The sequence below is a fragment of the Ovis canadensis genome, chromosome 14 (genome assembly GCF_042477335.2).
Source record: "Ovis canadensis isolate MfBH-ARS-UI-01 breed Bighorn chromosome 14, ARS-UI_OviCan_v2, whole genome shotgun sequence".
Lineage (NCBI taxonomy): Eukaryota > Metazoa > Chordata > Mammalia > Artiodactyla > Bovidae > Ovis > Ovis canadensis.
Genome location: NC_091258.1, coordinates 64,932,840 through 64,960,358, shown reverse-complemented (window position 1 = coordinate 64,960,358; position 27,519 = coordinate 64,932,840). Strand labels below are relative to the sequence as shown.

Genomic DNA, 27,519 nt, shown 5'->3' with positions numbered 1-27,519 from the left:
CCTGCCCGCGCTCCCCTCCGCATCATCGCCCACCACTTCTGCCCTCACCCAGCGCCCGCACTGTCTGGCCGCGGGTCCCCCCGGCACACGCCCCCTGCTCGCCCCCGCCCCCGGGCCCCCGAGCTCTCGGGCGCATCCCCTCCTCCGACTCCCCGCATCCTCTAGAGGTGCCCTCTCCCCCGTGGCCCGGGGCCTCCGCGCGTCGCCCCGCCCCCGCCCCGCGCCGGCCCCGCCCCGGCCTCGGAGCCCCGCCCCCCGGGCGGGCAGGGGGCGGGGCGGGGCGCGGGGGGCGGGGCGGGCGGCGCGGGCGGTGCAGGTGCCGGGCCGGGAGCGAGCGGCGGCGGCGGCGGCGGCGGCGGCACCATGGGCCGGGCCCGGCGCTTCCAGTGGCCGCTGCTGCTGCTGTGGGCGGCCGCGGCGGGGCCAGGTAGGGTCGGGGGCCGGGGTCGGCCGGCTGGCCGGGGCGGGGCGGGGGGCGCGCCGCGGTGACAGCCGGGCGGTCGCGGGGCCGCAGAGGCCGAACAATGCGCGCGGGGCCGGGCCGGGCCCCCCTCCCCGGGACAAAGCGCAGCGCGGGCCGGGAGCCGCGAGCCGGGAGCCGCGAGCGGGGGAGGGGGCGCAGGCCCGGCCACCGTGCCGCAGCCCCCCCAACCCCGCACAGGCCCTGATCGCGGCAGGGACAAAGGGCCCGAGACCCCCCTCCAGCCACGAGCCGGCCTTCTCGAGGCGGCCCCCCTGTCCTGCCCGGTCCCTGCGCCCCTCTGTCCGCCCGCCTCTGAGCCCCTCAGTCTCTCTCCTTGTGCCCCTACCCTGGTCCTCTGTCCCTCTGTCTCCAAGACTGCCCGTCCCTCTGCCTGTCCCCCTTTCTCCTTGCCTCCGTGTCCCCGGCTCTCTAGCCGGTCTTTGTCCCCCGCCTCTGTCCCTTGGTCTCTGTCCCTTTTCACTGGGCCACTCTGCCCGCCCCCCAGCAGCCTTTCCATTCCCTCCTCTGTGCGCCTGTATTTTTGCCTCGTCTCTGTCACCTCTGCTTCTCTGTCCCCCATCTGCCCCGTTCCCTTGTCCTTTCTCTTCTGCCATTCCCGGTTCTCTAGCCCTCCCTGTCATCTGTCTCCCCCCATTCCCCACTCTCTCCTGTCTGTCTGTCCCTCTGTGTCCCTGTCCCCTGTCCCTTTGCCTCCCCTATCTACTGTCACATCCTCCATCCTGGGCTTCCCCATCACCATCCTTCATTTCTGCATCTCTCTGTCCCTCTGTGCCCCTGGAGAGGAACTGAGTCAGGCAGGGCATCCTGAAGGGCCCTGGAGGGAAATGTGTGTGTGTGTGTGTGTGTGTGTGTGTGTGTGTGAAGTGTGTGGGGAACCTTGGCATGTGGGCACACACGTGGATCCAACAGATGCCTTCCAAACGCTGCCCCTCCCCACCCATTCACACACCCAGACCACTATCTACAGAGAAGCCCCCTCCAGGACATCCAGGGAGCCCTCCACGTACCCTTATCACACACTGTGAAAAGCTGGAGTCCTCCAAGACAGGGTGACCCTGAGACCCAGGACAAGGTCAGGAAATGTCACCCCCACACTCAGACTTTCACATTGTGTGTGCCTGGTACCTGCCATCGGTCACCCCCTCCCCGGTGGGAAAAGCCACTCGGGGTCAGGGGGGAACGGATAACAGGGAGGTAGCTGAGCCGGAGTGGGAGGGCTGGATGTCCTGTAGAAATTTGGGAGCTGTGACCAGATGGCACAGGGTTGGGAGCCTGCCTGGGTTTAAATTCTGGCTCGTGCCATTTGCCAGCGTAGCCAATGGCAAGCACCCTTCTCTCTCGGGGCCTCAGTTTCCCTTTCTGTAAAGTGAGGGCGTTGAACTCGGTGACCTGAAAGGAAAGGAACTCCAGCTTGGACACCCGAAGGGGTTTCTGGCAAGCTGGGTGCAGTGACACCTTCCCCACTCCAGAGCTGAGCCAAAGTGTGCTTGCCCTCTCCTCAGGGCAGAGTGACGGGCTGAGAGTGGGCCTGTCACCCTCCAGCTCGCTGTCTTCTGCAGGCTTCTGTCATCGCTTCAGAACTTTCACCATTACGTCCTTTCGTTGTGGCAGACAAGCCACAATTTCCCTGATGAGCACTTTAGTACTTAAGCTACGTGTCCATCCACTTTTGCTTCTCTTTCTTTCTTTGTTAGGCCAGCTCATAGACTCCTAGAACCAATAAATCCAGTGAACAGAAAACCTGACGGTGTTTTAGAACCACTGGCTTCCAGAAGCTCAAAGTCTTTGGACTCTTGACACCTTTAAAATTCTAGAAACTCGCTGGCGTTTGCATTCTAGCCTCCTGACACCTTCAAAATTCTGAAACCTTTACCTCTCTGAGATTCCGAATCTTGACACCTCTGACGTCTAGAATCGTGGGAGTTTGGGTTCTCAGAATCAGAATACTGCCTAAGAGGACCAACTCCCCAGTTTGAGAATCTTCGCCAGCACTTCTGGGAAGGAGCTCTCCAGGCTTGTCCCTCCTGTGGTTTTAAAGTCTCTGCTTCCCGGTGCCTTAATCCCTTCTGTAAACTTTCCCTAGATGAAATGACGGGGGACTTTACCAGTTGCGAGAGAGCTAGGTGTCATGGGAAGCACTCTGGAACCCGGGCTCACAGGTGTAGTTCTGGGTCCGCCCCTTCCCCATCCCCCTCTGAGCCTCACTTCCCCTTCTGTAAAGTGTGGGCTAGGCAGCTGAAATATCTGATCCCAGGGGGCCCTCCCTGCTTTCCTTTTCACTGGCTATTTCTGAATGGCTTTGGCCGCCGGATCCTTGAAGGTGTCCATGGCCCCCACCTGCCCCTCTTGGTCACTCCCCGTCCCCTCTCACCTTGCTCAGCCAGCAGAAGTGGGGACAGCAGCTGGGGCTCATCTACACCCTTTCAAAAATGTATTCTCTTCTCCCTGGCTCCCTCATCTACCGGGAATATCGGAAAAGGATGATGAGATGTATGCCAGCAGAAAGAAGGGTCCAGAGTGGGCGGGCGAGAGGGATTGAGAGAGGGATGGGTTGCCTGCCCAGAGATGCAGGAAGGCAGAAACAGACCCACAGGCCAGGCACTGGATGGCCCAGAAGGGAGCACAGGAAACAGACCTCCAGATCCAAAGAAAAGATGAAGAGGCTATTAACAGTGGGGCGGGGGGTGGGGGGTGCCTGATGGAGGGAGAGTTCGTTAATCCCGAATGTTTCCCTCCCCAGGGACTGACTCTTCCCTGCCTCCTAAAGTTTGGGCAGGCCACTCTGAGAAGCAGGGTTCTGCCTCTGGCCCCCACCCACTCATGAGCCAGATGCCTGCGTCCCCAGAGCAGGGGGTCAGGTTCCGCGAGGGATTCCAAGACCTTAGACGCAGCAGGGCTGGGGCCTGGGGTGGGTTAATGTCGTGCGAGCCTGGCCTGTCCCCATCTTGGGGAACACAAAGGCAGCTTTCTCTCTCTGGGTGGGGTGGGGGTGGGGGGCCCAGACTCTCCAGCGCCCAGTGGCCTGTGGCACCACGACCCGAGCACCCACTGGTTCCCGCCTGTGCGGACCCCAGGCCCCTAGATCCTCTAGGAACCAGGCACGGAGGCGCCTCAGCAGACACCCAGTGGGGCAAGAGGGCGGCTGCAGAGCCCGGGTTCTTCTGGAAGGGGGTGAATATAGAGGGCGCTGGGGGTGGAAGAGAAGACAGCGAGGGCTCAGTGCACCCTTCCCAGAGCAGGAATTCTTCCCCTGACCCCACACCCAGGGGGAACCTCCGGAGGACTCCCCCACCCCCTGACTGGGCTCAAGGCCCGGAATCCAGGGAGTTTTGAATATCCTAGGAACGTGGGGGCTACAGGGGGAACTTTGTATACGAGGCTGCTGACTCACCCCAACGCCCCCACCTGATGCTTGCCTCACAGACGGGAGGGGGACAAGAGGGCTGGGGAGACAGGGCTATGGTTCTGGGGGGCTGACGGCTGTGGCCCTGGAGCCAAAAGTTCCCAGGAGATCCTGGAGCCGGGGGCCTAGAGTCCTGGGTCTGAGGGAGCAGAAGTCTAGGGGGCTCCGTGTTAGGGCGAGGAGGGGCTGGGGTCTTAGACTCTGGGTCTGAGGGAGGAGGGGGCTGGGGGGCTTGAACTCCTGGGTCCAGAGGGAGAAGAGCACCGGGATCCCAGAGTCCTGGGTCTTGACGGAGGGTGGGGTGCAGGTGCAGACTCCTGAGTCCTGAGAGAGGAAGTCCTGGGCGGGGGTCCCACTCCAGGTTTCTGAGGGAGGAGGGGCTGGGACCCTGATGCCTAGGTCCTGCGAATACAGGCGCCTTCACAAGGCTGAGCTGGGGAAGAATTGATGCTTTGTGTGAGGATGTTCGGACTCCGCCATTGATGGGGGGCTGGGGGGGGTTCAGTCAGGACGCAGGGATGTACCACCTCCCTAGGGGAGGATGGGGGGAGAGGAGACAGGATGCATGAGCCCCCTGGGGAGAGGATATGGAGGGGGAGGCTGTGACCTTCCCGGAACTGTGACCTTGAGACTCCCTTGGGTATTCGCTGACTCAGGACCCAGGAAGTGCTCCCCCCACTCCCTTTAGTCTCCGTGGAAACATCCACCAGCTGTGTAGTCTGGACCCCTGGTTCCTGAAGGAAGAGGAGGGTGAGGGCCCAGAATCCTCAAATCCTCCTGGATTTGAGGAGGGAGAAGGCTGGGGGCTTGCGACTTCTGGATTTGGGAGATGCTGAGAACCCAGATTCCTGATCCTGATGGAGAAGTAAGCTAGGAACCGGGACTCCTGGATCCAGGGAGAGGAGGCAGTTGGGGGGCTGGATTCCTGGGTCTAAAGGAGGAGAGTGTTGGATTCTGGGTCTCTACACATCACCTGCTCCACCACTCTTTCCCAAACCCTCCCTAGTCCCTTTTTTACAGGCAGTTTAAAGGGCCAGTGCCCTAGTCACCAAAGCTCAACCCCTCGCTGACCAGAAAGTCCTGCCTCACCACCCCCCACCCCCGAAACAAAAGCTCCTGGGACATTAATATTCCAGGCACAGACACTGTTGGTTACTGACTCCTCAGGAGGGGGAGGGAATAAAACAAAAGCCCCCCACCCTTACCCCATGTGCTCCCTCAAGCAGAGAGCAGGGGATATGTTTGGGGGTGGTGCAGACCCAGAGGTCCTGAGGGCACCCAAGAGATGTTGAGTTTTTGCCACTGACTGGCCTGGGGCCCCTGAGCCTCATTCTCCGCATCTGTAAAATGGGGGGCTAGCCCTTGGGCTAGTCCTGAGGACCAGGATCCATGGATAGCCTTCAAGATTTTTTTTTTTAAAGTGCCCGGATGTGCAAACAGGCCAGTTCAGTTTTCACAGGAATAAGCATGTTTCTGGAGGTTGTAATAACAGCAGTGCAGAGGGCTCCCTGAGCCTCAGGTTCTGGGCTGATTCTTGTGAATCAGGCCCTGGCATCATCCCCACCTTACAGACGGGGCATCTGAGGCTCAGGAAGGTTAAGCCATTTGTCCCAGGTCACACAGATGGCAAGTGGTCCAGCTGGGATCAACCCAAGTGTTTAACATGAGAATAATGCCATGTCGCAAAGTTGTCGTGAGGCTGAAATGCCTAGCATGTGCGATTCAGGCATCTGTCTCCCCAGATGTTTATCAAGGGTCAAGCACACATCCACGCACCAGGGTGCAGCAACAAACCCGAGAGATTACAGTCCTGCCTTCATGGGGTGTATATTCGAGTAATGGGGGACAGACGACCAACAGTAGGGATGAAATAGAAAGAGTTCTGGGGACTTCCCTGGTGGTCCAGTGGCTAATGGTGGTCCATGCTCCCAATGCAGGTCTGGGTCTGATCCCTGTTCCAAGTGAAGGTCCCACATGCCTCGGGGCAACTAAGCCCATGAGCTGTGACTACCGCGCCTGCGCTCCACCACAGGGAAAGCCCACGCACTGCAACTATCCAGCTGATGTGTTAAGACTGGCCTTGCGGGGAGGCAGGTGTGGAAGTAGGGAGACTCACGAGTAGCTCCTGAAGGACCAGGTCAGAGATAGTGTCACTGGATGATGTGGCCAAGGAAAACAGGTTTGGGATGTATTTGACAAGAAGAATGGGTAGAGCTTGCAGGTGGAGTGGGTGTTAGAGGTGAGGGAAAGGGTGAAAACGTGGATGATGTTTAGGTGTTTTGGCCTGAGCAACCAGGTTGTGATATTTACTGAGACTGAGAAAACATGGGAAGGAGAATGTTTGGTGCCAGGATGGGACATATTAAGACTGCTATTCAGGAAAGTGCTAGATAAACCCGCAGTTCAGTTCAGTTCAGTCGCTCAGTCGTGTCCGACTCTTTGCGACCCCATGAATCGCAGCACGCCAGGCCTCCCTGTCCATCACCAACTCCCGGAGTTCACTCAAACTCATGTCCATCGAGTCGGTGATGCCATCCAGCCATCTCATCCTCTGTCATCCCCTTCTCGAGATAACTCTAAGAGGGGCTTAAATTGACAAAATATTGTATTCAAAGATAAAAGAAGCCGGAAGTTGGTATCCAAGGGTTTTATGACAATTCCACATCATCACCAGAGACCCAGGCATCTTCCAGGTCTCAGTTCCCGAACTCCATCACATCCTAGTTTCAGGCAGCACAAAGGTGACCAGGTGGAAAAAGGACTTGTCCCCTTTCTTTAAGAAGGCCCCTTCAACTTCCATGGTGATCCAGTGGCTGAGACTCCGTGCTTCTGATGCAGGGAACCTGGGTTTGATCCCTGGTCAGGGAGCTAGATCCCACATGCCACAACTAAGAGTTGACATGCTGCAACTAAGACTTGGCATAGCAAAATTTAAAAACAGAAGTCCCCTCAAACGATCACATGACACTTTTCCTGATATCTAGTCAGACAAAACTTTATCACGTGGCCTCACTTAGCTGCAAGGGAGTCTGGGAAATTTCTCTTTCTGCTGGATGTAGGGTAACCATAAGGGCTACCCAGGTGGCTCAGTGGTAAAGAATCCACCAGCCAATGCAGGAGACACAGGAGATGTGGATTCGATCCCTGGGTCAGGAATATCACCTGAAGGAGGAAATGGCAACCCACCCCAGTATTTCTAGTCTGGAAAATTCCATGGACTGAGGAGCCTGGTGGGCTGGACAGTCCATGGTGTGGGGTCGCAAGGAGTCGAACATGACTTAGCTGATGAGCACAGCACAGGGCAACCATAAAATACAATCAGGATTCTTTTATTAAAGAGAAAGAGAAGAGTGTATACTGACTAGGAAGCTAGCTGTCTCTGCTTTTTCCCCCCTGCCCTCCGGAATTAATCTTTTCCACCCTTCAGCCCCCAAATCAGGTTACCTGTCCCTCTTACAGGGACGGAAACACTTCTCATGGGATTTTACAGTGATTTATGTCTACCTCCCCATAAATCTTGAAGGCCTTCCAGGACAGGGACCTCATCTGACTCATCGCTGGGCACCCAGCCCCTGAAAACCTCCCTGAAGCACAAATGAATGAATGAGACGGCATGTAAGAGATACGAAAAAATAGTTATCCAGAATTTAAAGGTGAATAACCAGGGACTTCCCTGGTGGTCTGGTGATTAAGACTCCCTGCTTCCAGTGCAGGGGGTATGAGTTTGATCCCTGATCAAGGAACTAAGATCCCATGTGCTACATGGCATGGCCAAAAAAAAAAAAGAAAAGTGAATAATAAAATCTGATCATGGCTCTTTCCTGCTTCAGTTCCTGGCCTTCAGGATAAAAGCTTATCTTGTAGCTTGGCTGAGACCCTTCACAAGCACATGCCACAGTCCTCACCAATGCTGGACACCTTTCACCCAGACAGCCAGGAGTGGATGTGGGTGCAGGATACAGAACTGGGAGACCTCGAGGCAGACCCTGCCTCTGCCACTCTCAGGCTGTGACCTTGGCCAAGTCATTTTCTTGCTCTGGAACAAATTTTCTCATCTGAAAAATGAGAACTGGGAAAAAAAAAAAACCAAACTGGGGATTGATAATAGTGCCTCCCTTATTCAGGTATTGTGATGATTAAATGGAAATTATATAGGTAATGCCCTTAGCACAAAGCCTGGAACAGAAATTGCCTAATCAACAGTAGCTATGATGGTTATTGTTATTTTGAAGATGACAGTGACATTGATGCTGCTGCTGATGATTAATCTCAGCTTTGAGCTTTACTCTGCACTGTTTACTTGGCTGGAAACACCCCCTTACTAATCCCTTACTTCATTCCTCTGATGGATTAATCGAGGTAAGTTAACTGCTGTAACAACAGCCCTGAAATCTCAATGGCTTAACCAAAAAAATGTATTTCTCGCTCCTGCTACAATCCTGTGCAAGCAGGTAACCCGGGGCAGAAAGTCAGGGCCCCAGACTCCTTCCAGCTCACAATCTTTTCTCCTCTGGGCTCCTAGGAGTCCTCTCCATTCCACCAGCATGAAGGATTATGGGTGAGATGAACCAGGCTGGAGGAGGTGTTTCTTTCTTCTGCCTACAGCCTGTGGCCAGAAGTCAGTCATGGGGCCCCATGTAAGCACCAGGGATCCTCGGAAATGTAGCCTAATAGTGTGTTGTCCCTTGAGGGCTTCCCTGGAGGCTCAGCTGGTAAAGAATCTGCCTGCAATGTGGGAGACCTGGGTTTGATTCCTGGGTTGGGAGGATCCCCTGGAGTGAGTGGGTACCACTACCCACTCCAGTATTCTGGCCTGGAGAATTCAATTCTATACAGGCCATGGGGTCTCAAAGAGTCGGACATGACTGACTGAGTGACTTGCAGTTCAGTGTGTTGTACCAGTTAACTGTAGCCGTGTTAAGACACCCTCCAAAACATTGTGGCTTTGAACAGCAATTATGTTCTTTGCTCATGACTCTGGGAGTCAGTTGGGTACTTCTTCTCTTGGTCTCAACTGGGGTCACTCATGTGGCTGCAGTCACCTGTTGGTGCCACAGGGGCTGGATAGTCCAGAATGGCCTGATTCCCGTGGCTGGCATTTGGTGCTGGCTTTTGGCTGGGCTTCTCTCTCTCCGTGTGGTCTCTCATCCTCAAGGAGGCTGGCCCGGGCATCTTCACCTAACAGTGTCAGAGCAGCAAAAGGGCATGAGTGGAAGCTGTGAGATCTCTTGAGATCTAGGCTCCAGAACTCATTCAATATCACTTCTAGCAAATTCTGTTGATCAAAGCGAGTTCCAAGCCCTTCCCAGATTCACAGGGTCAGAATGCTCCATTAATGGGAAGAGCAGCAGGAATTTCCCTGGTGGTTCAACGGCTGTGGTTAAGGCTCTGCACTTCCGCTGCAGGGGGTAGGGGTTCAGTCCCTGTCTGGGGAACTAAGACCCCACAAGCTGTGCTACACAGCCTTAAAAACCAACAACACCCAAAACAGGAAGAGCAGCAAGCTTAACATCTATAGGGATGAGAAGAATATCTCACCCATCTCTGCAGACAAGTTAAAACATGTGCTCAGGTGTGAAAGATGGGGTTTGGTGAACAAACAACAGTTTCCCATACCCCGTGGATTGCTCACTCTTGAAAATGTGTATCCGATGGAGCTTTCTTCTAGAATCTTCTCTGACCACTCATCTCCCTGGGTGGTCTTAGTCTCCACTTCCTCTGAGCTCCCAGTGTGACCTGTGCTGCCCCACCCACCTACTCCTTAGATCCACTGGCTCTTGATTGCAGCTCTTCTAGAACAGGGGGCAGGTTTTATCCTTCTCCTGGATTCCAGCCCACAGGAAATGTTGGGTGTACTGAACTGCATGAGAGGGGAAGGAGAGGTATTGGAAGTTTGGATGGGTGAGGACCGGAGGGAGAGAGCAAAGACTGGATTGTACCCCTCAATGAGTCTCTTATCCTGTTTCTCTGTCTACTGGTCCAGGGGCAGGACAGGAGGTACAGACGGAGAATGTGACAGTGGCTGAGGGTGGGGTGGCCGAGATAACCTGCCGACTGCACCAGTATGATGGATCCATAGTTGTCATTCAGAACCCCGCCCGGCAGACCCTCTTCTTCAATGGTACCCGTGGTGCGTGCTGGGGGTCCAGAGCCTGAGTCTTGGAAGAGGAGAGGGCTGGGGACTGACTGAACTCAGAGCTGAGACTCTGGTCTCCTGGATCTGAGGGAGGAGGGGGCTGGGGCCTGGACTCCTGGTCGGGGGAGAGGGCCTGAAACATTCTGGGTACCCAAGAAAGTGACTAGGTGGGCACCTTAGACACCTGGGTGTGGTTGGAGAAAAGAGAGGGCCGAACTCTAAGCTCCTGGAAGAAAGGTGGGACTTATGAGCTACGGATTCCCCAAGTTCACTCCCGCCTCTTCACTCTCTAGCCCTGAAGGATGAGCGTTTCCAGCTTGAGGAGTTCTCCCCGCGCCGGGTACGGATCCGGCTCTCAGATGCTCGCCTGGAGGATGAGGGGGGCTACTTCTGCCAGCTCTACACAGAGGACACCCACCACCAGATTGCCACGCTCACTGTACTGGGTAACGGCCTCCCCTCCTCAGATCCATCCTGTCTCCTTTCTCCTTTGCTCATCCCTTATCCTGGGACTTGACCCTGGCTGTTTTTAACCTCCTGGACATCTGCTCCCAGTAAATATGGCCGGTTTCCCTGACCTCTTGCCTCTGTGTTTGACCCTTTGTTCCTCCGGTTCCCTGGAATCCTGAAGTTTCGTTACTCTGAGCCCACCTTGGTCCCTCTCTTGACCTCCCTCTTGTCCCCTTCTCCCTGTGGCAGTGGCCCCGGAGAATCCTATAGTGGAGGTCCGGGAACAGGCGGTGGAGGGCGGCGAGGTGGAGCTCAGCTGTCTTGTTCCACGGTCCCGCCCTGCTGCCATCCTGCGCTGGTACCGGGACCGAAAGGAACTGAAAGGTATAACGGGGAGCGGGGATGGGAGTGGGCTGGAGAGGCGCCTGCGAAGGGCGGGACTTTAGGGAGGGGTTCCAGGAGGTGTGGCTTGGGAAAGGCTGGTTTATATATGGATGGAGCTTGAGGAAGAGTGCATGGGTTTGGCGGACACTACTACTCAATATATTGGGCTTCCCTGGTGGCTCAGTCGGTAAAGAATTTGCCTGCAACTCAGGAGACAGCCTACAGCTCAGGAGACCCGGGTTCAATCCCTGGGTTTGGAAGATCTGGAGAAGGAAATGGCAACCTACTCCATTATTCTTGCCTGGAAAATCCCATGGACAGAGTCTGGCGGGCTAACAGTCCATGGGGTCGCAAGAGTCGGCATGACTTAGCGAGTAAACCACCACTCAGAGTATACTTATTAAATGAATTGTTAGATGAGAGGGCGTGGGGTGAAAGATCGAGACATGGGGCTGTGGGCCTGGTTTGGATAGAGGCGTGGTTTAGAGGACTAGAGGCGAGGCTGTGGATAAGGGGTGGAGCTTGGTAAATAGCCTGCTTTGGGATTGGCCAGGTGGGAGGGTGTGCCCTCAGTGGGCGGAGCCATAGCCCTGCCTTGACAGTTTCTGGGCGTGGCTTGGCAGGAGTGACCAGCGGCCAGGAAAATGGCAAGGTCTGGAGCGTGGCAAGCACAGTGCGGTTTCGTGTAGACCGCAAGGACGATGGCGGTATCGTCACCTGCGAGGCGCAGAACCAGGCGCTACCCTCCGGACACAGCAAGCAGACGCAGTACGTGCTGGACGTGCAGTGTAAGTGCCTGGCAGGCCAGCGCCCGGCGGGGAAGGAGGGTTCCAATGCGCCTGCCACCTGCCCCCGGGAGAATTCCTAGTGCTGCATAACCCAGATAACCACTCTCCCGTCTCACTCCTGCCCACAGACTCCCCCACGGCCAGGATCCATGCCTCCCAAGCTGTGGTGAGGGAGGGAGACACACTGGTGCTGACGTGTGCTGTGACGGGGAACCCCAGGTGAGCTTTGGGGTCCGAGATTCCTGGGTCCTGCGGAGAATAGGTGACCTGGACACCTGAAGCTGGAAGAACAGAGGGGGCTGAGACCCAGCCTTCTGAATCCTGAGGAAGAAGGGATCTGGGGCCAGATGATGAGGAAGGAGGCTGTGGGTCCCCAGTCTCCTGGATTCTCTGGGTGGAAGGGGCTGGGGGTGGGGGTGAGGGGCTATGATTCCTGAGATCCTGCTGATGGGTGGAAGTTGGCCCCGGGACTCTTGGTTTTCAAGGAAGGAAAGGTCTAGTAAGGATTCTCTTATTTGGAGATGTCGCATATCTGTATTTCTGAGACGTCAGAATTGAGTGCTGACACCTGCGTCCCTAACTGTCATTATATCCCCGCCCAGGCCAAACCAGATCCGCTGGAACCGCGGTAATGAGTCTTTGCCAGAGCGGGCGGAGGCAGTCGGGGAGACGCTTACGCTGCCCGGCCTGGTATCCGCGGATAATGGCACCTACACCTGCGAGGCGTCCAACAAGCACGGCCACGCGAGGGCGCTCTATGTGCTCGTGGTCTACGGTGAGGACCTGGGGTCAGGGCTCAGCGTAAGGACGAGGCCTCGCGGGGTCTCCTCCCCGTCCTGGGTGGGACTGGGCCTTGGGAACAGGCAGGATGGATTGGAAGGTGTTTGAGGCGTCGACCTATGCAAAGAATGATTCCGGGGGGGTCAAAAGCCCACAGAGTTCTTATAGTTCTGGGACCAGACCGATTGTCTAGGTTCAGATTCAGTTCTGCAGCGTCTTGTTGCAGGTAACTTTGTGCCTCTGTTACCAAATGGCTCAGAGGTTAAAGCGTCTGCCCGCAATGCGGGAGACCTGGGTTCTATCCCTGGGTCGGGAAGATACCCTGGAGAAGGAAATGGCAACCCACTCCAGTATTCTTGCCTGGAGAATCCCATGGACTGAGGAGCCTGGTGGGCTACAGTCCATGCGGTCGCAAAGAGTTGGACACGACTGAGCGACTTCACTTCACTTCACTTCCTTCCTCATCGGTAAAGTGGAAATAAACAACAGCACCTACCTCATAGGGTTGTTGTAAAAATTATGAGCTAAAAATAGAAAGCAGTTGGAGGTCGCTAGCACAAAGAAATAACACGTGTTATGTGTTTAGCTCCTATGACGGTGCGGCAGGAATTTTGGAGTGGCTGGGCCCTAGATCAGCGGTTTAAATACCTGGAGCGTTTTAAACAAGATGGGAAGGGATTTAGGTCGGAAGTCAAAGAAAAACGATGTGCTATTTCTGTTCTCTGGGGAATGAAGTTGGGGGAGGAGGCAGGTAGGTATTAGCGAAAGGACTGGGGGCCAAGTCAGGCAGTGTACAAACCAACACGCATTCCTTGAAGTGGAACATCAAGAATGGCTCCAGGAGCTTTGCTCAGTGGCAGTGTCACAGCCAATGAGGTTTTTCCGAGGCGCAATTATTGCTAATTGGGGGGCGGGGGGGGGGGCGGGAAGCGCCAGGGGAAGGGCCCACCAGGTGGCGGTAATTTGCGAGGCGTGGCATGTAAGGGGGCGCGGTTGGACGTGGCTGCAGTATGGTTTAAGACATTGCCAGCTATGGGCCCGGGCTGGGACCGTCTTCTGATGACCTGGGCCTGCGCCCTGTCCCTCTGGCAGACCCTGGTGCGGTGGTAGAGGCTCAGACGTCGGTGCCCTACGCCATTGTGGGCGGCATCCTGGCGCTACTGGTGTTTCTGATCATCTGTGTGCTGGTGGGCATGGTCTGGTGCTCGGTACGGCAGAAGGGTGAGTGGGGGCGGGGTCAAATTCAGCGACGCGTGTGGTTGGTTGTGGCGTCCAGAAGAGGGTGGGGCCTAGAACCCAATTCGACAGAGGGAGGGCGTAGATCCAGGATTGGAAACTTGAGGCCCAGATCCCGAAAGGGGAGGGTCTTTCGGTCCAGTATCCTAAAAGGGGTGAAGGGTTGGACCTGAATAAAGGACGTTTACGTTTGAATTCCTAATTGGCGAATTCGCAAGGAGATACTACCTAGAGAACGGATGAGGGTTGATCTTTCAGGGGACTTGTGAACTACTCCTAATTCTGCTTTTCTCTCTTTCTCTGCCCCTGTTTTGCTCTTCCCTGGACTTGACTCTCCCTGTATGTTCCATCTCTCCCTCTTCATCTGACGTTTTGTCTGCCTCCCCGTCCAACTCCTGGGTCCACACGTATCTGTGGCCTCTGCCGGGGGGGGGGGTCTGTCACCCCTCAGGCTCCTATCTGACCCATGAGGCCAGTGGCTTGGATGAGCAGGGAGAAGCGAGAGAAGCCTTTCTCAATGGCAGCGATGGACACAAGAGGAAAGAAGAATTCTTCATCTGACCCCACCTCCATCCCAGGCCTGGGCCTGGGCTGGGGTCCACCCCACTGCCAGCTGCAAAGACATTTACCAGAGTCTGGGATGGTGGGCTTCTCCCCCCACCACTAACACCTCAGACGCTTGGACAGGGATGGGGGTGTTGGCTGCCTGGGTCTCTACAAGGGCCAGAAGCAAGGGCCCAGAGATCTGGGTCCCCCGATGTGGGGGGAAAGGGCCAAAGGTCCAGACCCCTAAGTCCAGGGAGGGCGGTAGGAATTGGGTTGGGGTAAGATAACTGGGGGAAGGCCAAGGCCCCTAGGCTGCAGTCCCAGGTCTTGTGGGGAGGGGTCAGATTCTGGGAAGGGTGGGGTGGGCAGGGAAGGGGAACAGAGATTTCTTTGGGGGTCCCAGACCCCATGCCAGCCATTGTAGGAGTTCCACAGAGCTCTGGGCACCTCTTTGCAAAGCCATGTTTGCACGGTGGGGGTAAGGGTGGGGGGAGGGCGTGGAAACAGGGATTCTGTGTCTTTGTGTCATAACTTTGATGGGGGCGGTGAGGGAGACAGCCCCAACTTTGCTCCAGTCCCCTTTCCCCAGCTCTTGGGCTCTCCTCCCCTTCCCCTCTCCCCCCACATCTGTCCCATCCATCTTTGTCTCTCTGTCCACCCACTCCTGGGGGGGCCTTCTCCATCTCTCCTCCAGGCCCCCCAGGGAGGGGGAAAGGAGTCTGGGGGGAGGGTGCATTGCTCTCTATGGTTTTATATATAATATATTAAAAAAATAAAAAATCTGTATGAAAATATCAGATTGCACCCCCTCCCCCCCATTCCTGGCTTTTGCCCCCTTTTTCTTGTTTAAAAAAAAAAACAAAAACACATTTTGTACGGGGCGGGGAGGGGAACGGGGAGGGGGTTTGGCAATCCCACTAACCACCATTAAACTGAGGAGAGAACAAGTTTTTGGGGTGGCTGTGTGTCTGTCCCTCTGCCCAGACCTGCACCATGTTGGGAGGGGTGCTGAACTAAGGGAGGGGGAGGGAGGGTGATGATTGCTGGTGGACTGTATAGGTCAGGAAAGGGTCCTTACATCTCCAAGGACACCTCCACCCTCCCAAGAAACCTGGGTTTTTCCTGGTCAGTCTTTCAGCCAAAAAGTACTGTCTTGTCCTTTCAGTACGCACTGAGCTACCCTGTCCCCACCCAATAGCCTGGACACCCCCTGCCTTATCCCCACCCCTGACATCAGTCTCCAGAGGACCTTTCAATTACTCACATTTTGCCCTGTCAAAACCTGTCCCTGCTAGCTCAAAAATCTTTCCCTAGCTCTCCGTTCACCTCTAGACCAAGTCAAAGCTCCTGAGCCTGGCATTCCTGGCCCCTCATTCATTCATCTAAATTTTAAACAAGTGATTTTTATTTTCAAGTAAAAAATATATTAACCTTACTTTGTACAAGGTGCTGCTCAAAGGGCTGGAGATGCCACGGTGAATAAAACAGGCAAAAGCTAGGTGTTCCAGACAGCTTAGTGCTGACCGCAGACTTGATCCTGTTCTAGGCACTGAGCATCCAAAGTGGAAAAGAGTGACTCCATTCTTGCCTTCTTTCCTTTTATGAGGAAAACATTACAGCAAGGAAGCAAAACAAACAAAACTCAATTTCAGAGTGCCATAAGTACTGCTGGGTTTCCTAGGTGGCGCAATGGTAAAGAATCTGCCTGCAGGAGACGCCCAGAGGTGAGGGTTAGATCTCTGGGTCGGGAAGATCCCCTGGAGTAGGTAATGGCAACCCACTCTAGTAGTCTTGCCTGGAAACTTCCATGGACAGAGAAGCCTGGTGGGGTTACAGTCAAAGGGGGTGGCAAAGAGTTGAACATGACTGAGCGCGCGTGCGCACACACACACACACACACAGACACACACAAGTGCTATTAAGATAAAAGGCAGAGTAAGGGGATATGGGGTACTATTTTCTTTTAACTTCTTACTATAGAAAACATCAAACATACAAAAGTGGAACAGGACAATAAAGCCCCGTGCATCTGTCAATCCCAGCTTCAACAATCATCTCACTGGCTCTGAGAGCCAATCCTGATTTATTCATAACCCCCTCCTCTAGAGTCAATCTGGAGGTGCTATCTCAGAAACATCAGAGAAAACCTCTCAGATTGACACCTCTGCCAGGATATGAATGATGAGCAAACAGTTATTCGAAGATCAGAAGAGAAAGCATTTTCAGGCAGAGGGAACAGCAACGTTAAGTGCCTAAGATGGTAAGGCTCAGGTAGACAGCACTCCAGTGGATAGAGGAGGGGATGGGGGTGAAGTCAGAGGTGAGAGGGGTTAGACCAGGTGTATAGCCCCAGAAAAGTGAAAGTTGCTCAGTCCTGTCAGACTCTTTGAGACCCCACTCCATGGAATTCTCCAGCCATTTCTACTCCAGGGATTCTTCCCAACCCAGGGATCGAACCCAGGTCTCCCACATTGCAGGCAGATTCTTTACCAGCTGAGCCACCAGGGAAGCCCAAGAATACTGGAGTGGGTTGCCTATCCCTTCTCCAGGGAATCTTCCTGACCCAGGAATCGAACCGGGGTCTCTTGCATTGTAGGTGGATTCTTTACCAGCTGAGCTACCAGAGAAGTGAGTGTTAGTGGCTCAGTCCATCCGACTGTTTGCGATGCTATGGACTGAAGCCCACCAGGCTCCTCTGTCCATGGAATTCTCTAGGCACCAATACTGGAGTGGGTTTTCATTCCCTTCTCCAGGGGATCTTCCTGACCTTGGTCTTCTGCATTGCCTGCAGATTCTTTACCGTCTGAGCCACTAGGGAAGCCCCAGGGACCTGATAAAGCCTTTGATTTTCTTTCCAGGTGTAATGGGATCTCATTGGAGAGTTTTCAATTGGAAAGTGAGTCATTTCCAGGAAGACTAAGAATGCTGCAATAGCTTCCTATACTCTCATCTAAGTTTAAGTCTGAGCTCTTAACTTCACCTGGAGGAACTTCCCCTCCTTGTGTTCCAGGCATACTAAACTGCTTTCACTTCCTCAAACCATTCAACTTTTTTTTTTAATTTGCCTCTAGGTCTTTGTCCTTGCTCTTCCCTGTGCCAAAGACTCCCTGGGGCATGCGCCTCCTGTGACTCCCACCACTTCCTCTGCTCTACTCATCCCAAGTCTAAGCACTCAGTTGTAGTCCTGATTATATGTCAATCTCTTTCCTTTGATTGGGAGGCCAGCAGCATAGATGCTGGCTATGCTCGCTGCGGAAACCATAGTGCCCTCTAGCACAAGAGAACAATAAATGTTTATCCTGCTTGTGGGAAGGGAGGGTTGTGAGGATTGGTAAGGGTCTCGTCCCTTGTGCCCAGACACCGAATACAAACACATCCCAGTTACACCGAGGATGCCCGCTTCGCGCTAGTCCGCAGTCCCTCTGCGCACGCGCTAGTCAGCAGCCACCCCGCCCCCCCATGCCCACCCCAGTACGCCCCGCATATGCTAATCTCTGCGCTCTGGAGTATGGCCCCTCAGGGGAATATGCAAATCAACCCCTCCAGCGCCCTAGGCCTCCCATTGTCCCGCGCTAAGATTATGCAAATGAACAGGCCTCAGGTCCAGGATCCGGGCCGAGCTGGCACCCCCACCCCACTCTCGGAGCATCCTATTATCCGTAGGCACGTTCGTGCGAGCGCTCATGCACGCGCGAGCCTTGCCGTTTCTTGTTCGGTCCGGTTGCGGACTGTACCAAGTAAACCCGGACAGCTAGGGGCAAAGCCCGGAACCCCCTGCGCGAGCCTCATCGATGGCCCGACCCAGAGAGCCCCCTTTCTCACTCTGCGACAGGAATGGTCTATCTCGTCGCGCAAGCGCCCTAGGCTCTTCACGCCCCTCGCACTCCCTCCTACCCCACTTGCAGCGCAGGCGCAGAGCCTGGGCGTGCAGCCGCTGCCGCCGAGCCAGAACTGTGGCCGCCAGCGCCGGTGAGTGTCCGGGATGGAGGTGCGCGGGGCATGCTGGGAAGCGGGCACTACGGCAGCGCTGCATGATGGGAGTGACGGCTCCCGTCACCGAGGAGTCGGCAGCGGTCTTGGGCTGTGGTGACTCGAAAGCGAGACCCAGGCTCCCTTTTCTCCCCCCACGCGGCTCTGTGCTGCTCTGGGGGCATCCTGGGAAAACCGGACGCCCTGCCCTAAAGCATTGTGGGAGTCTGGCTACCAGTCGTTAATGGGTCTGGAGCATTCTGGGATTATGCTAGCTTCTTGCGGGGAACCGTCTCTTTTGTCACACGCCTTCCGCTGAGCGTCCTGGAAGCTTGGAGTGCTTTGACGAAGAGCGCCTTGGAAGGTGGTCGTTACAGGCCGAAGGCATCCTGGGAGAAATTGCAGTAGCAGGGCACTGTGGGCACTGGTCCTTACAGTCCTAAGGTTTTGCTCTTGCTTCCTCTCCCTAGCATTGTGGGAACGGGTGCCCATTTTGTTCACGCTTGGCGTCTTGGAAGTTGGACATTGTGGGGTCTCCGGTACTGTGTTTTGGTAGTGAGGGAGTCTCATTTATTCCCCTATAAGATCGTGGTGATGGACAGGGAGGCCTGGCGTGCTGCGGTTCATGGGGTCGCAAAGAGTCGGACACGACTGAGCGACTGAACTGAACTGAAGATCGTGGAAGCCAGTCTGGCCCCCATACTCATTGTAGGAATGGGACTTGGACACCAAGGGATGTTTCCATCTGACATCTGGAATACTCTGGAAGGGGCTTAGTGTGCTGTGGGCTTGGGGATGGGTAGGCAGGACTGCTGAGCAATGTCTCCTGGTAATCCCATAGGAAGTTCTGATTGTCCCTGGTGTATGGTTGCCAGCTAAAATATAGACCACCCGGTTAGATTTTAATTTCAGATAAGAAAGAATTGATTAATATACCTGTGTTCCATGGAATATTTGAGATGTACATTTCTAAAAGACCATCGGTTTATCTGAAATTGAAATTTAACTGGGTGTTGTATATTTTTATTTACTAAATCTGGCAACCTATCCTGGCATGAAGTAGAATTCCCAAATTAAATGGGGCCCTATGGGCAATGGGCTTCCCTGGTGGCTCAGATGGTAAAAAAAAAAAAAAAAAAAATCTGCCTGCAATGCAGGACATCCAGGTTCAATTCCTGGGTTGGGAAGATCCCCTGGAGAAGGAAATGGCAATCCATGGACAGAGGAGTATAGTGAGCTACAGTCCACGGGGTAGCAAAGAGGACACGACTGAGTGGCTAACACTATAGGCAGTGGAGTATTATAAGAACTCTTCTCTGCCATTTATGAATTCTTTCTGTCTGCAATGCAGGAGACTCAGGTACATTCCCTGGGTTTGGGAAGATCCCCTGGAGAAGGAAATAGCAGCCCACTCCAGTATTCTTGCCTGGAAAATCCCATGGACCGCGGAGCCTAGTAGGCTACCATCCATGGGGTCGCAAAGAGTTGGACACGACTGAGTGACTTCACTTTCACTTTTCTGTCCTTAAAGCCCAATCCAGGTGTCTTTAGAAAGCTCACCTGCCACTGATGCCAGCTTTACCATGCCTCAGCCTCCTCCAGGCTTCAATCTTAATCTTTTTCTCTTTAGTCCCCAGCATTAAACATGTCCCCTTAGGCTTTGAAGGGATCATGTATTTTCCACCATATTACCCAATACCCAGCACGGGTCTTGGCATGTAAGAGGTGCGGCTGAGGCTGCCAGCCCCTTCATAATTTGCTCAGCCTGGCACTCTGCTGTCAAGAAGCACAGTGAGAGACAAAAGAAGTGCCACATGTATGTGTGTAGTATTGAAGAAGAGGGAGAGAAAGTAGAGGAGTCGGAAGGCGTTTTCAAAGAGGCAGAGGTGGTGTTTGGCTGGGGAGAAGTACAGAGGTTCTTGTATTTGAGGTGGGTTCAGAGAGAGATTAAGAGTTCTCCAGGCAGAGAGTCGGGAAGGAGCCCATACTAGACAGCAATTGCAGGATTACTAAGCCCCACAGTTGTGAAGAAGGGGCTTCCCTGGTAGCTCAGCTGGTAAAGAATCTGCCCACAATGCGGGAGACCTGGGTTTGATCCCTGGGTTGGGAAGATCCCCTGAAGGAGGACATGGCAACCCACTCCAGTATTCTTGCCTGGAGAATCCCCATGGACAGAGGAGCCTGGCATGCTACAGTCCATGGGTCATAAAGAGCTGGACATAACTGAGTGACTTAAGCACACAGTTGTAAAAAATCTTGGTGTTCACAGAGAGAGGTGATAGTCTGAAATGACTGGGGTTCATAGAGGGTTGGGGGTGGGGATAGTAATAGCCACCATTAATGGAGGACCTGCCACATACCAGCATTTGATATAAATGAATCTAGTAAATTTTCAAAAAATCTTTTCAGCTGAAGGATCATTTTTTGAGAGGTAGGATGACATGGCTTTAAATCCTAGTTCACCCACCCACGATTTGGTATGACCTTGGGCTACTTGTTAATCCTCTTTGTGCTTCAGTTTCCTCATCTGTACAAAAGAGATAATTATCTGTCTCAGTATGGATACAAATACATAAATTAAGCTCTGGAAGACTTTTTTGTACCTAGGAGGAAATAGACTTAGAGAAAGTAGGCCTTTTGCTAGAAGCTGTACAATTAGAATGTGGCAGATTTAGGATTCAGACCTAGATATCCTCTTGCCAGGGTGTAAACTGATAAAGAATTAGGGCTGACAGTCACAAATTAAGTGCAGCCGTACTAGTTGTTCAAATACGGAATGACTTCTAGACTGGTTGGTGTATCACCAGTATACCAAGTAATCCCTACCCCTGCTTGCCAATTTGGAGTCTTCTCCCAACTCCGGGCTTACCCAGAGCCCACCAAGTAAAGGATTAATGCCTGGCAAGAGGCCCGTGTTCCACTCTCAGTCCTGATTGGTGCTCATGTTAGTACTCCTTGTTAAATAATTTGGAATATTATCCTTTCACACCCCATTGAATGAGAACCAGATGGGGAAATTAAAGCCTACAAGAGGGACAGAGCCTGCAGTCAAGGCCCTTTAGACAGTCTAGGACAGAGCTGGGATCATCTCTGCCTTACCCACACTGAGCACACTGAGTCCTGGGGAGGCAGATGCTATGTAAAAATTTATTGTCTCCACAGGTCTTTCCTTCCCCTGTCCAGCATCCCTCTCTACGAGCCGACATCTGCATTAGAGGACCTGTGGCCAAGGTGTGGCTGTGGAAAGCTGGCCAGGGAGGGACACTGCCCAGCTTCTGCTCTGCTCCTGTCTCCTGTCCCCTCCCCCCGCCATGACAGAGACCCGTGAGCCAGCTGAGACTGGGGGCTACGCCAGCTTGGAAGAAGATGATGAGGACCTTTCTCCAGGTGAGACGGCCTTAGAGGCGGTAGTGTCGGCTTGCGTATCATCCCGGTTTGGGACGGGGGCTCTGCTAAGAAATCTTGACTGTGAGTGGTTCCTTGTCTCGCTAGGTGTTCTCTTCCCATTAGGACTCTGTGCTCTGCTAGGGGATCCCTTCCTGCTGAGACTGGTGGGGGTTGTAGATTGGCTGGAATTGCTCTCCTTGTTGGGGTCACTTTCTTGGTTGGACATTCTGGTTCGGCTGTGGTCTCTCTTCTTCCCAGGAGTTCTAGATCGGCCATGATCTCTCCCCTTGCTGGAGGTTCGAGATCGTCTGTGATCTCTCTCTTTTCTGGAGGTTCTAGTTTGGCTGTGATCTCTCTCCTTGCTGGGGGTTCTAGGTTGGCTGTGATCTCTCCCCCTGCTGGAGGTTCGAGATCGTCTGTGATCTCTCTCCTTGCTGGAGATTCTAGTTTGGCTGTGATCTCTCTCCTTGCTGGAGGTTCTAGGTTGGCTGTGATCTCTCCCCCTGCTGGAGGTTCGAGATCGTCTGTGATCTCTCTCCTTGCTGGAGGTTCTAGTTTGGCTGTGATCTCTCTCCTTGCTGGAGGTTCTAGGTTGGCTGTGATCTCTCCGCCTGCTGGAGGTTCGAGATCGTCTGTGATCTCTCTCCTTGCTGGAGGTTCTAGTTTGGCTGTGATCTCTCTCCTTGCTGGAGGTTCTAGGTTGGCTGTGATCTCTCCCCCTGCTGGAGGTTCGAGATCGTCTGTGATCTCTCTCTTTTCTGGAGGTTCTAGTTTGGCTGTGATCTCTCTCCTTGCTGGGGGTTCTAGGTTGGCTATGATCTCTCCCCTTGCTGGAGGTTCGAGATCGTCTATGATCTCTCTCTTTTCTGGAGGTTCTAGTTTGGCTGTGATCTCTCTCCTTGCTGGAGGGCCTAGGTTGGCTGTGATCTCTCCCCCTGCTGGAGGTTCGAGATCGTCTGTGATCTCTCTCCTTGCTGGAGGGTCTAGGTTGGCTGTGATCTCTCCCCCTGCTGGAGGTTCGAGATCGTCTGTGATCTCTCTCTCTTCTGGGGGTTCTAGATCGGCTGTAATATCTCTCCTTGCTCGGGGTTCTGGATCGACTGTGGTCTCTCTCTTTACTGGGGGTCCTAGATCGGCTGTGGTCTCTTTCTTTGCTGGGGGTTCTAGACCATATGCGACCTCTCTCCTTGCTGTGGGTTCTAGCTCGCCTGTAACCGCTCTCCTTGCTGTGGCTTCTAGACTGACTGTGACTTCTTTCCTTTCTGGGGGTTCTAGATTGGTTATAATTTTTCCCCTTGCTGTGGATTCTTGACTGACTTTGTCTTCCCATCTGACTGGGAGTTCCCTTCCGGGTACGACTTCTTGCCCTGCTGTGATTTCTCTTCCAACTGTGACTTCTCACCCTGCTGTGGGCCCTCTCCCGACTGTGACTTCTTGACCTTCTGGGCGTTCTAGACCGGCTGTGACTTTGGGGCCGGCTGGCGCTGCTAGACCCGCTGTGACTTTGGGGCCGGCTGGGCATACTACCCTGGTTGTAACTCTCGACCCTGCTGAACGCTTCAGTCGGGCTGAAACTCCATTCCCTGCTGGGGGTAATCATCTGACTGTAACTCTTCACCCTCCGCGACGATGATGGAGACTGGCTGTAACCTGTCTCCTCTAAGGGAGTTCGAGTGGGGCTGTAACTCTTTGCCCTGCTGGAGGTTGCAGCCGGGCTGGAACTCTTACCCATCTCAGAGGCCCCTGGGGGGCTGTAGCTCTTCTTTCGGCTCACACTTCCAGGGTGGCTCTCACTCCTTTCCTGGTTGCTGGCTCTAGGCCGGCTGTAACTCTTCCCCCTACCCTGTTTTTGCTGGGAAGTAGGCGTTCTCACCTTGCTGGGCATGCTTGGTCTGGCACCGTGAGTTCTTATCCTGCTTGGCGTGCTGGCCCTGTTGGCTGACCGCTTGGAGCTGCGGCTTCCCTTTCTGCCAGGAGTTCTGCCCCGGCTGCGGGTGCCTCGGTGCTGGGGGCGTCTTACCCCGCTGGCCTTGCTGGTCTTGCTGACCCTGGTGTCAGTGCTGGCCCGGGTGTCGGTGCTGGCTTTGCTGGGCGTGCGTGCCTGGCTTTGGACTCGTGACTTGTGGCTGGGCTGGTTAGAAGGGGCTGTCTTGGTCTTCGCCCATTTGGGAGATTTGGAACTGCTTGGGCTTGTGACCGAGTTGGGGGCTGTGGACTGTTTGGTGGATGCCGAGGGGCTGTTGGGCGCTGCTGATTTGGGGGTCTTCAAGGAGGCGGGAGGCTTGGGAGACGCTGCAGGCATCGGGGGTCCAGTGGGTGCCGGAGACGTGCTGGGCTTTGGGGCTCTCGTAGGTGGAGAAGGCATGGTGGCCGTGGAAGGGCTTGTGGGCTGGGAGTCACGGTGGACACAAGAGACCTGGTAGCCGCAGGTAGCCACTACCTGATTGCCTTGCTCAAGCCAACTTCGTGAAGTCACAGTGGGCAGTGAAGACCCTGGAGGGGTGGTGTGAAGTCAGAGGTGGGAGGAGAAAGAGGGGTGGGGCCCTAGCCCAAAGCTGGAGGTGTACGTCACAGCTCTTCAGCATATGCCTCCTCAGGCTGCCTTATGCTCAGGATAAGGAGAGGATGCAGAGAGGGGTAAGACCCAGGTCCTGCCTTCCAGGAGTTTCCAGTCACTGCCCAGGCCAGGCGGTCAGGGTATGTTGTGGGTAGGGGGAGCCCAGACGAGAGAGGCACTGACCACCTGGGCAGTCCAGGAGGACCTCACAGAGGCGGTGACGTGGAGCTGGGGCCTTAAAGAGGAGCAGGAGTTTGCTAGTCAAGAAGGAAAGGGTCGTCCCAGGCAGGAGGGGAGCAGAGGCAAAGGCCTGGAGGGGAGAGAGCGGGGCGGCCCTGCTCATCCCAACCACGTGGCCTGTGAGGGCCCCAGATGAGTCAGCCCTGTCCCGAGGGCTTCCTAGCCTGATGGGGGAGACATTCTGGGCCCAGATGGCTGCAGCCCTTAGGACAGTGACGGGGAGGTGGAGCCCGGGTGGAGGGAACAGGGCAGAGACCCCCACCTGAAGTCATCAGGGTGGTAACTTCATAGAGGACGGAGCCTGTGCTGGGTCCTGAAGGATGAGTAGGAGGTCGCCAGGCAGACAGAGTGGGGAACAGCGTTCCAGGCGGAGGGACCAGCCCACGCCAAGGCTCTTTATGTGACAGAGAGACAGCAGGACAGGGGCAGGAACAAGTAAGAGAGAGAGGGAGCCGCAGAGAGGCCCAGACGTTTATAACCTGGGCTTCCAAGCCGGGTGATGCTGGGGACCCAGCAGTGAGTCGGCCCAGGCCTGTCCGCTGGTCAGTGGGGAAGAACTTCAGATGGGCACCTCCCTGAGGGTTCAGGACTAGGATAGCCAGAGAGCAGAAGTGACTGGCTGCCTGGGGTCAGGAGATCTGGGGTGCCCTCAGCAGAGAGGAAGGTCCTAAAGGCTAACAGGAGACATTCCCAGCACATGGGAAAGCCACAGAAAAGGCTGTCAAATTGAATGCCAGGCACAAGGAAAGTGTTCTAGATGCTAGGGCACAGCCGTGAATGAGACAAAGCCCCTGCTCTCAGGGACAGGCAGAAACCACATAGCGGGAGTTGCATACAGTAAATTGAGGAGGCGGATAAAGCCGCGTGGAGGGCGTCGGGGGTGCTCGGGAAGGACTGCCAGTCAGACTCACTGACCAGGTGTTCACCAAGGTGACACCTGAGCAGAGCTGTGATGGAAGGGAGGGATCAAGCCCTAGTCCATCTGCAGAAAGGGAGGTGAAGGCCCTGAGGTGGGGTCTGGCCTGGCTGTTGAGGGATGTGAGGAATGTGGCTGGCCCAGTTGTAACGGGGTCCCCGTATGCTGCTGGGGGAAACTAAGGTGGAGGCCATGGATGAAGGGCTGAGCTGTCGCAGTCTGAGGAGATGTTCTTGGCAGGCTCAGGCCACCACTCCTAAAGCACCCGGTATTTCCCACACTGCCACTGCTGCCACAGTAAGGGGCTCCCTCTGACTGGGGCTGGGGCCCACACCCCCCATAACAGCTGTTGGCGTCGCCCTTCCCTGTATATCCACTTTACACTTTTTACTTTATTTAAACGTAAATTTGTCCTAGGCCTGTCCTTCATACCCATGAAATCACAGGAATACCTCTATTCTTACAAATATTTTAACTCACTTTACTAGATGTTTTTTGTATACATACATACATATCTATATGTATGTGTATATAAAGGGCTTTTATATATATTTATATTTATAAGGGCTTCCCGGTGGCTCAGCGGTAAAGAGTCTGCCTGCAGTGCAGGAGACGTGGGTTCGATCCCTGGGTAGGGAAGATCCCCTGGAAAAGGGATAGGCTGCCTACTCCAGTATTCTCGGGCTTCCCAGTAGCCCAGCAGTAAGGAATCTGCCTACAGTGCAGGAGATGTGATTCGATCCCTGGGTCAGGAAGATCCCCTGGAGAGGGCACGGCAACCTTCTCCAGTATTCTTGCCTAGAGAGCCCCATGGACAGAGGAGCCTGGCGGGCTACAGTCCACAGGGTCACAAAGAGACAGACACAACTTAAGCGCCTGAGCATGCACTCACGCATATATATTAATATAAAACCATGTATTTCAAAGTATGTATATATGTGTCTTAATTTGATGAAATATCTGCTCAAGTGTTTGCCTCCCTAAAATGAGCCGTGCTAGGCCATCGCCCACATTTAGCTTTCCCTTTTCGCTGTGTGACTGAAGGCCAGTGATGTGGTGTGGAGCACCGCATCTCCGTGCCTCGGTTCCCCATTTGTCACTTAGGGATAATAATAGTAACTCTCTCAGGGTTGTTGTAAAGATTAGTTGAGTTAGTATTTATGAAAAATAAGGTTCTTGGGAATACCCTGGTAGTACAGTGGTTAAGACACAGTGCTTCCATTGCAGGTTTGATCCCTGCTTGAGGAACTAAGATCCAGCCAAAAAAATCCCCAAAGTTCTTAAAGTAGCAGTGGACACTATCACTGTTTTTATTATTCCTATATCTCCTACTTTGTTCTTTTTAACCCCCTAAGATGCAGTTCTTAAAAGATGTGCATTTGCTTAACGCACAGATTCCTAGCACCTCCTGCGTTCCGGGCTGTTCTGTGCGATGGGGGTTCATCAGTGCGGAGAGCAGGGTTGGGCCCAATACTGCGGTGAGTCTGCATGGGTCTTCTGGAGGGGACAGCCAGGCATAGCCCTCTGTCCTGTGACGCACTGTCTCCTTACCCACCACCCCCTGCAGGCCCCGAGCATTCCTCTGACTCCGAATACACTCTCTCAGAGCCAGACTCCGAAGAGGAAGACGAGGAAGAAGAGGAGGAGGAGGAGACCACTGACGATCCTGAATATGACCCCGGCTACAAGGTGAAGCAGCGCCTGGGCGGGGGCCGTGGGGGCCCGTCCCGCCGGGCGCCCCGTGCGGCCCAGCCTCCCGGCCCCCCAGCCCAGCCCTGCCAGCTCTGTGGCCGCTCACCCCTTGGGGAGGCCCCTCCGGGCACCCCACCTTGCCGGCTCTGCTGCCCTGCGGTAGCCCCCCAAGAAGCGCCAGCCCCTGAAACCCGGGCCCTCGGGGAGGAAGAGGGGGCCGCACCTCGGGCTGGGGAGGGCCGACCCACCGGGAGGGACGAGGAGGAGGAGGAGGAGGAGGAGGAGGAGGAGGGCACCTACCACTGCACCGAGTGCGAGGATTCCTTCGACAGCCTCGGCGAGCTGCACGGGCACTTCATGCTGCACGCCCGCGGGGAGGTGTAGGCAGAGCCCCACTCGGGCGCCTGGTGGAGGGTGGGGTGGGGCGGGGCGGGTGGGGGGTCGATGAGGACACTGGGGTGGTCAAGGGGGTGGGGTCCCTCCAATCTGTGTTGTCTTAGCAGTAGACATGTGAAGGCCAGAATAAAAGCCAAATTCTGTGTGCTGGTTCA

The 27,519-nt window shown here is 54.7% G+C and overlaps 3 protein-coding genes, 1 long non-coding RNA gene and 1 pseudogene across 11 annotated transcripts; 3 read left to right on the top strand and 2 right to left on the bottom strand.

Moving 5' to 3' along the window:
* The first annotated feature begins 290 nt into the window (after positions 1-290).
* Positions 291-15,155, top strand: CADM4 (cell adhesion molecule 4). 3 transcript variants are annotated; one of them, XR_011248805.1, is made up of 10 exons: positions 298-427; positions 9,871-10,017; positions 10,317-10,469; positions 10,723-10,857; positions 11,481-11,645; positions 11,774-11,864; positions 12,248-12,420; positions 13,518-13,646; positions 14,113-14,685; positions 15,108-15,155. XR_011248805.1 is itself a non-coding variant. In XM_069550985.1 (9 exons), the coding sequence occupies exons 1-9, from the start codon at positions 364-366 to the stop codon at positions 14,220-14,222; spliced, it is 1,167 nt and encodes a 388-aa protein (XP_069407086.1). In that variant the 5' UTR covers positions 291-363; the 3' UTR covers positions 14,223-15,155. The 3 variants fall into 3 exon arrangements, 2 of the variants coding, with proteins under 2 accessions (XP_069407086.1, XP_070145399.1); XM_069550985.1 differs by having other exon boundaries at positions 291-427; positions 14,113-15,155; XM_070289298.1 differs by lacking the exons at positions 14,113-14,685; positions 15,108-15,155 and having other exon boundaries at positions 13,518-13,933.
* LOC138418959 (uncharacterized) lies at positions 12,926-18,395 on the bottom strand. 2 transcript variants are annotated; one of them, XR_011248806.1, is made up of 3 exons: positions 18,102-18,395; positions 15,644-15,803; positions 12,926-13,807 (listed from the first exon to the last, which is right to left on the bottom strand). It is a non-coding gene; the product is annotated as an uncharacterized lncRNA (long non-coding RNA). The 2 variants fall into 2 exon arrangements; XR_011248807.1 differs by having other exon boundaries at positions 13,104-13,807; positions 18,030-18,201.
* Positions 13,268-13,332, top strand: LOC138419866 (U4 spliceosomal RNA; annotated as a pseudogene).
* Positions 17,788-27,519, top strand: ZNF428 (zinc finger protein 428). Of its 5 annotated transcripts, none has more exons than XM_069550987.1 (3): positions 17,788-18,176; positions 21,339-21,563; positions 26,844-27,519. In XM_069550987.1, the coding sequence occupies exons 2-3, from the start codon at positions 21,488-21,490 to the stop codon at positions 27,350-27,352; spliced, it is 585 nt and encodes a 194-aa protein (XP_069407088.1). In that variant the 5' UTR covers positions 17,788-18,176; positions 21,339-21,487; the 3' UTR covers positions 27,353-27,519. The 5 variants fall into 5 exon arrangements, with proteins under 5 accessions (XP_069407088.1, XP_069407087.1, XP_069407089.1 ...); XM_069550986.1 differs by having other exon boundaries at positions 17,844-18,176; positions 26,671-27,519; XM_069550988.1 differs by lacking the exon at positions 17,788-18,176 and adding an exon at positions 18,214-18,620.
* On the bottom strand, positions 21,302-24,071 carry SRRM5 (serine/arginine repetitive matrix 5). The gene has a single exon (XM_069550981.1). The coding sequence runs from the start codon at positions 23,926-23,928 to the stop codon at positions 21,523-21,525; it is 2,406 nt and encodes an 801-aa protein (XP_069407082.1). The 5' UTR covers positions 23,929-24,071; the 3' UTR covers positions 21,302-21,522.

Coding starts and splice junctions, on each gene's coding strand:
- ZNF428 (XM_069550986.1), top strand. CDS start 26,765: ATGGGTCTTCTGGAGGGGACAGCCAGGCATAGCCCTCTGTCCTGTGAC.
- SRRM5 (XM_069550981.1), bottom strand. CDS start 23,928: ATGCCTTCTCCACCTACGAGAGCCCCAAAGCCCAGCACGTCTCCGGCA.
- CADM4 (XM_070289298.1), top strand. CDS start 364: ATGGGCCGGGCCCGGCGCTTCCAGTGGCCGCTGCTGCTGCTGTGGGCG. Junction 10,018..10,316: donor CTTCTTCAATGGTACCCGTG/GTGCGTGCTGGG, acceptor TTCACTCTCTAG/CCCTGAAGGATGAGCGTTTC. Junction 10,470..10,722: donor TGCCACGCTCACTGTACTGG/GTAACGGCCTCC, acceptor TCCCTGTGGCAG/TGGCCCCGGAGAATCCTATA.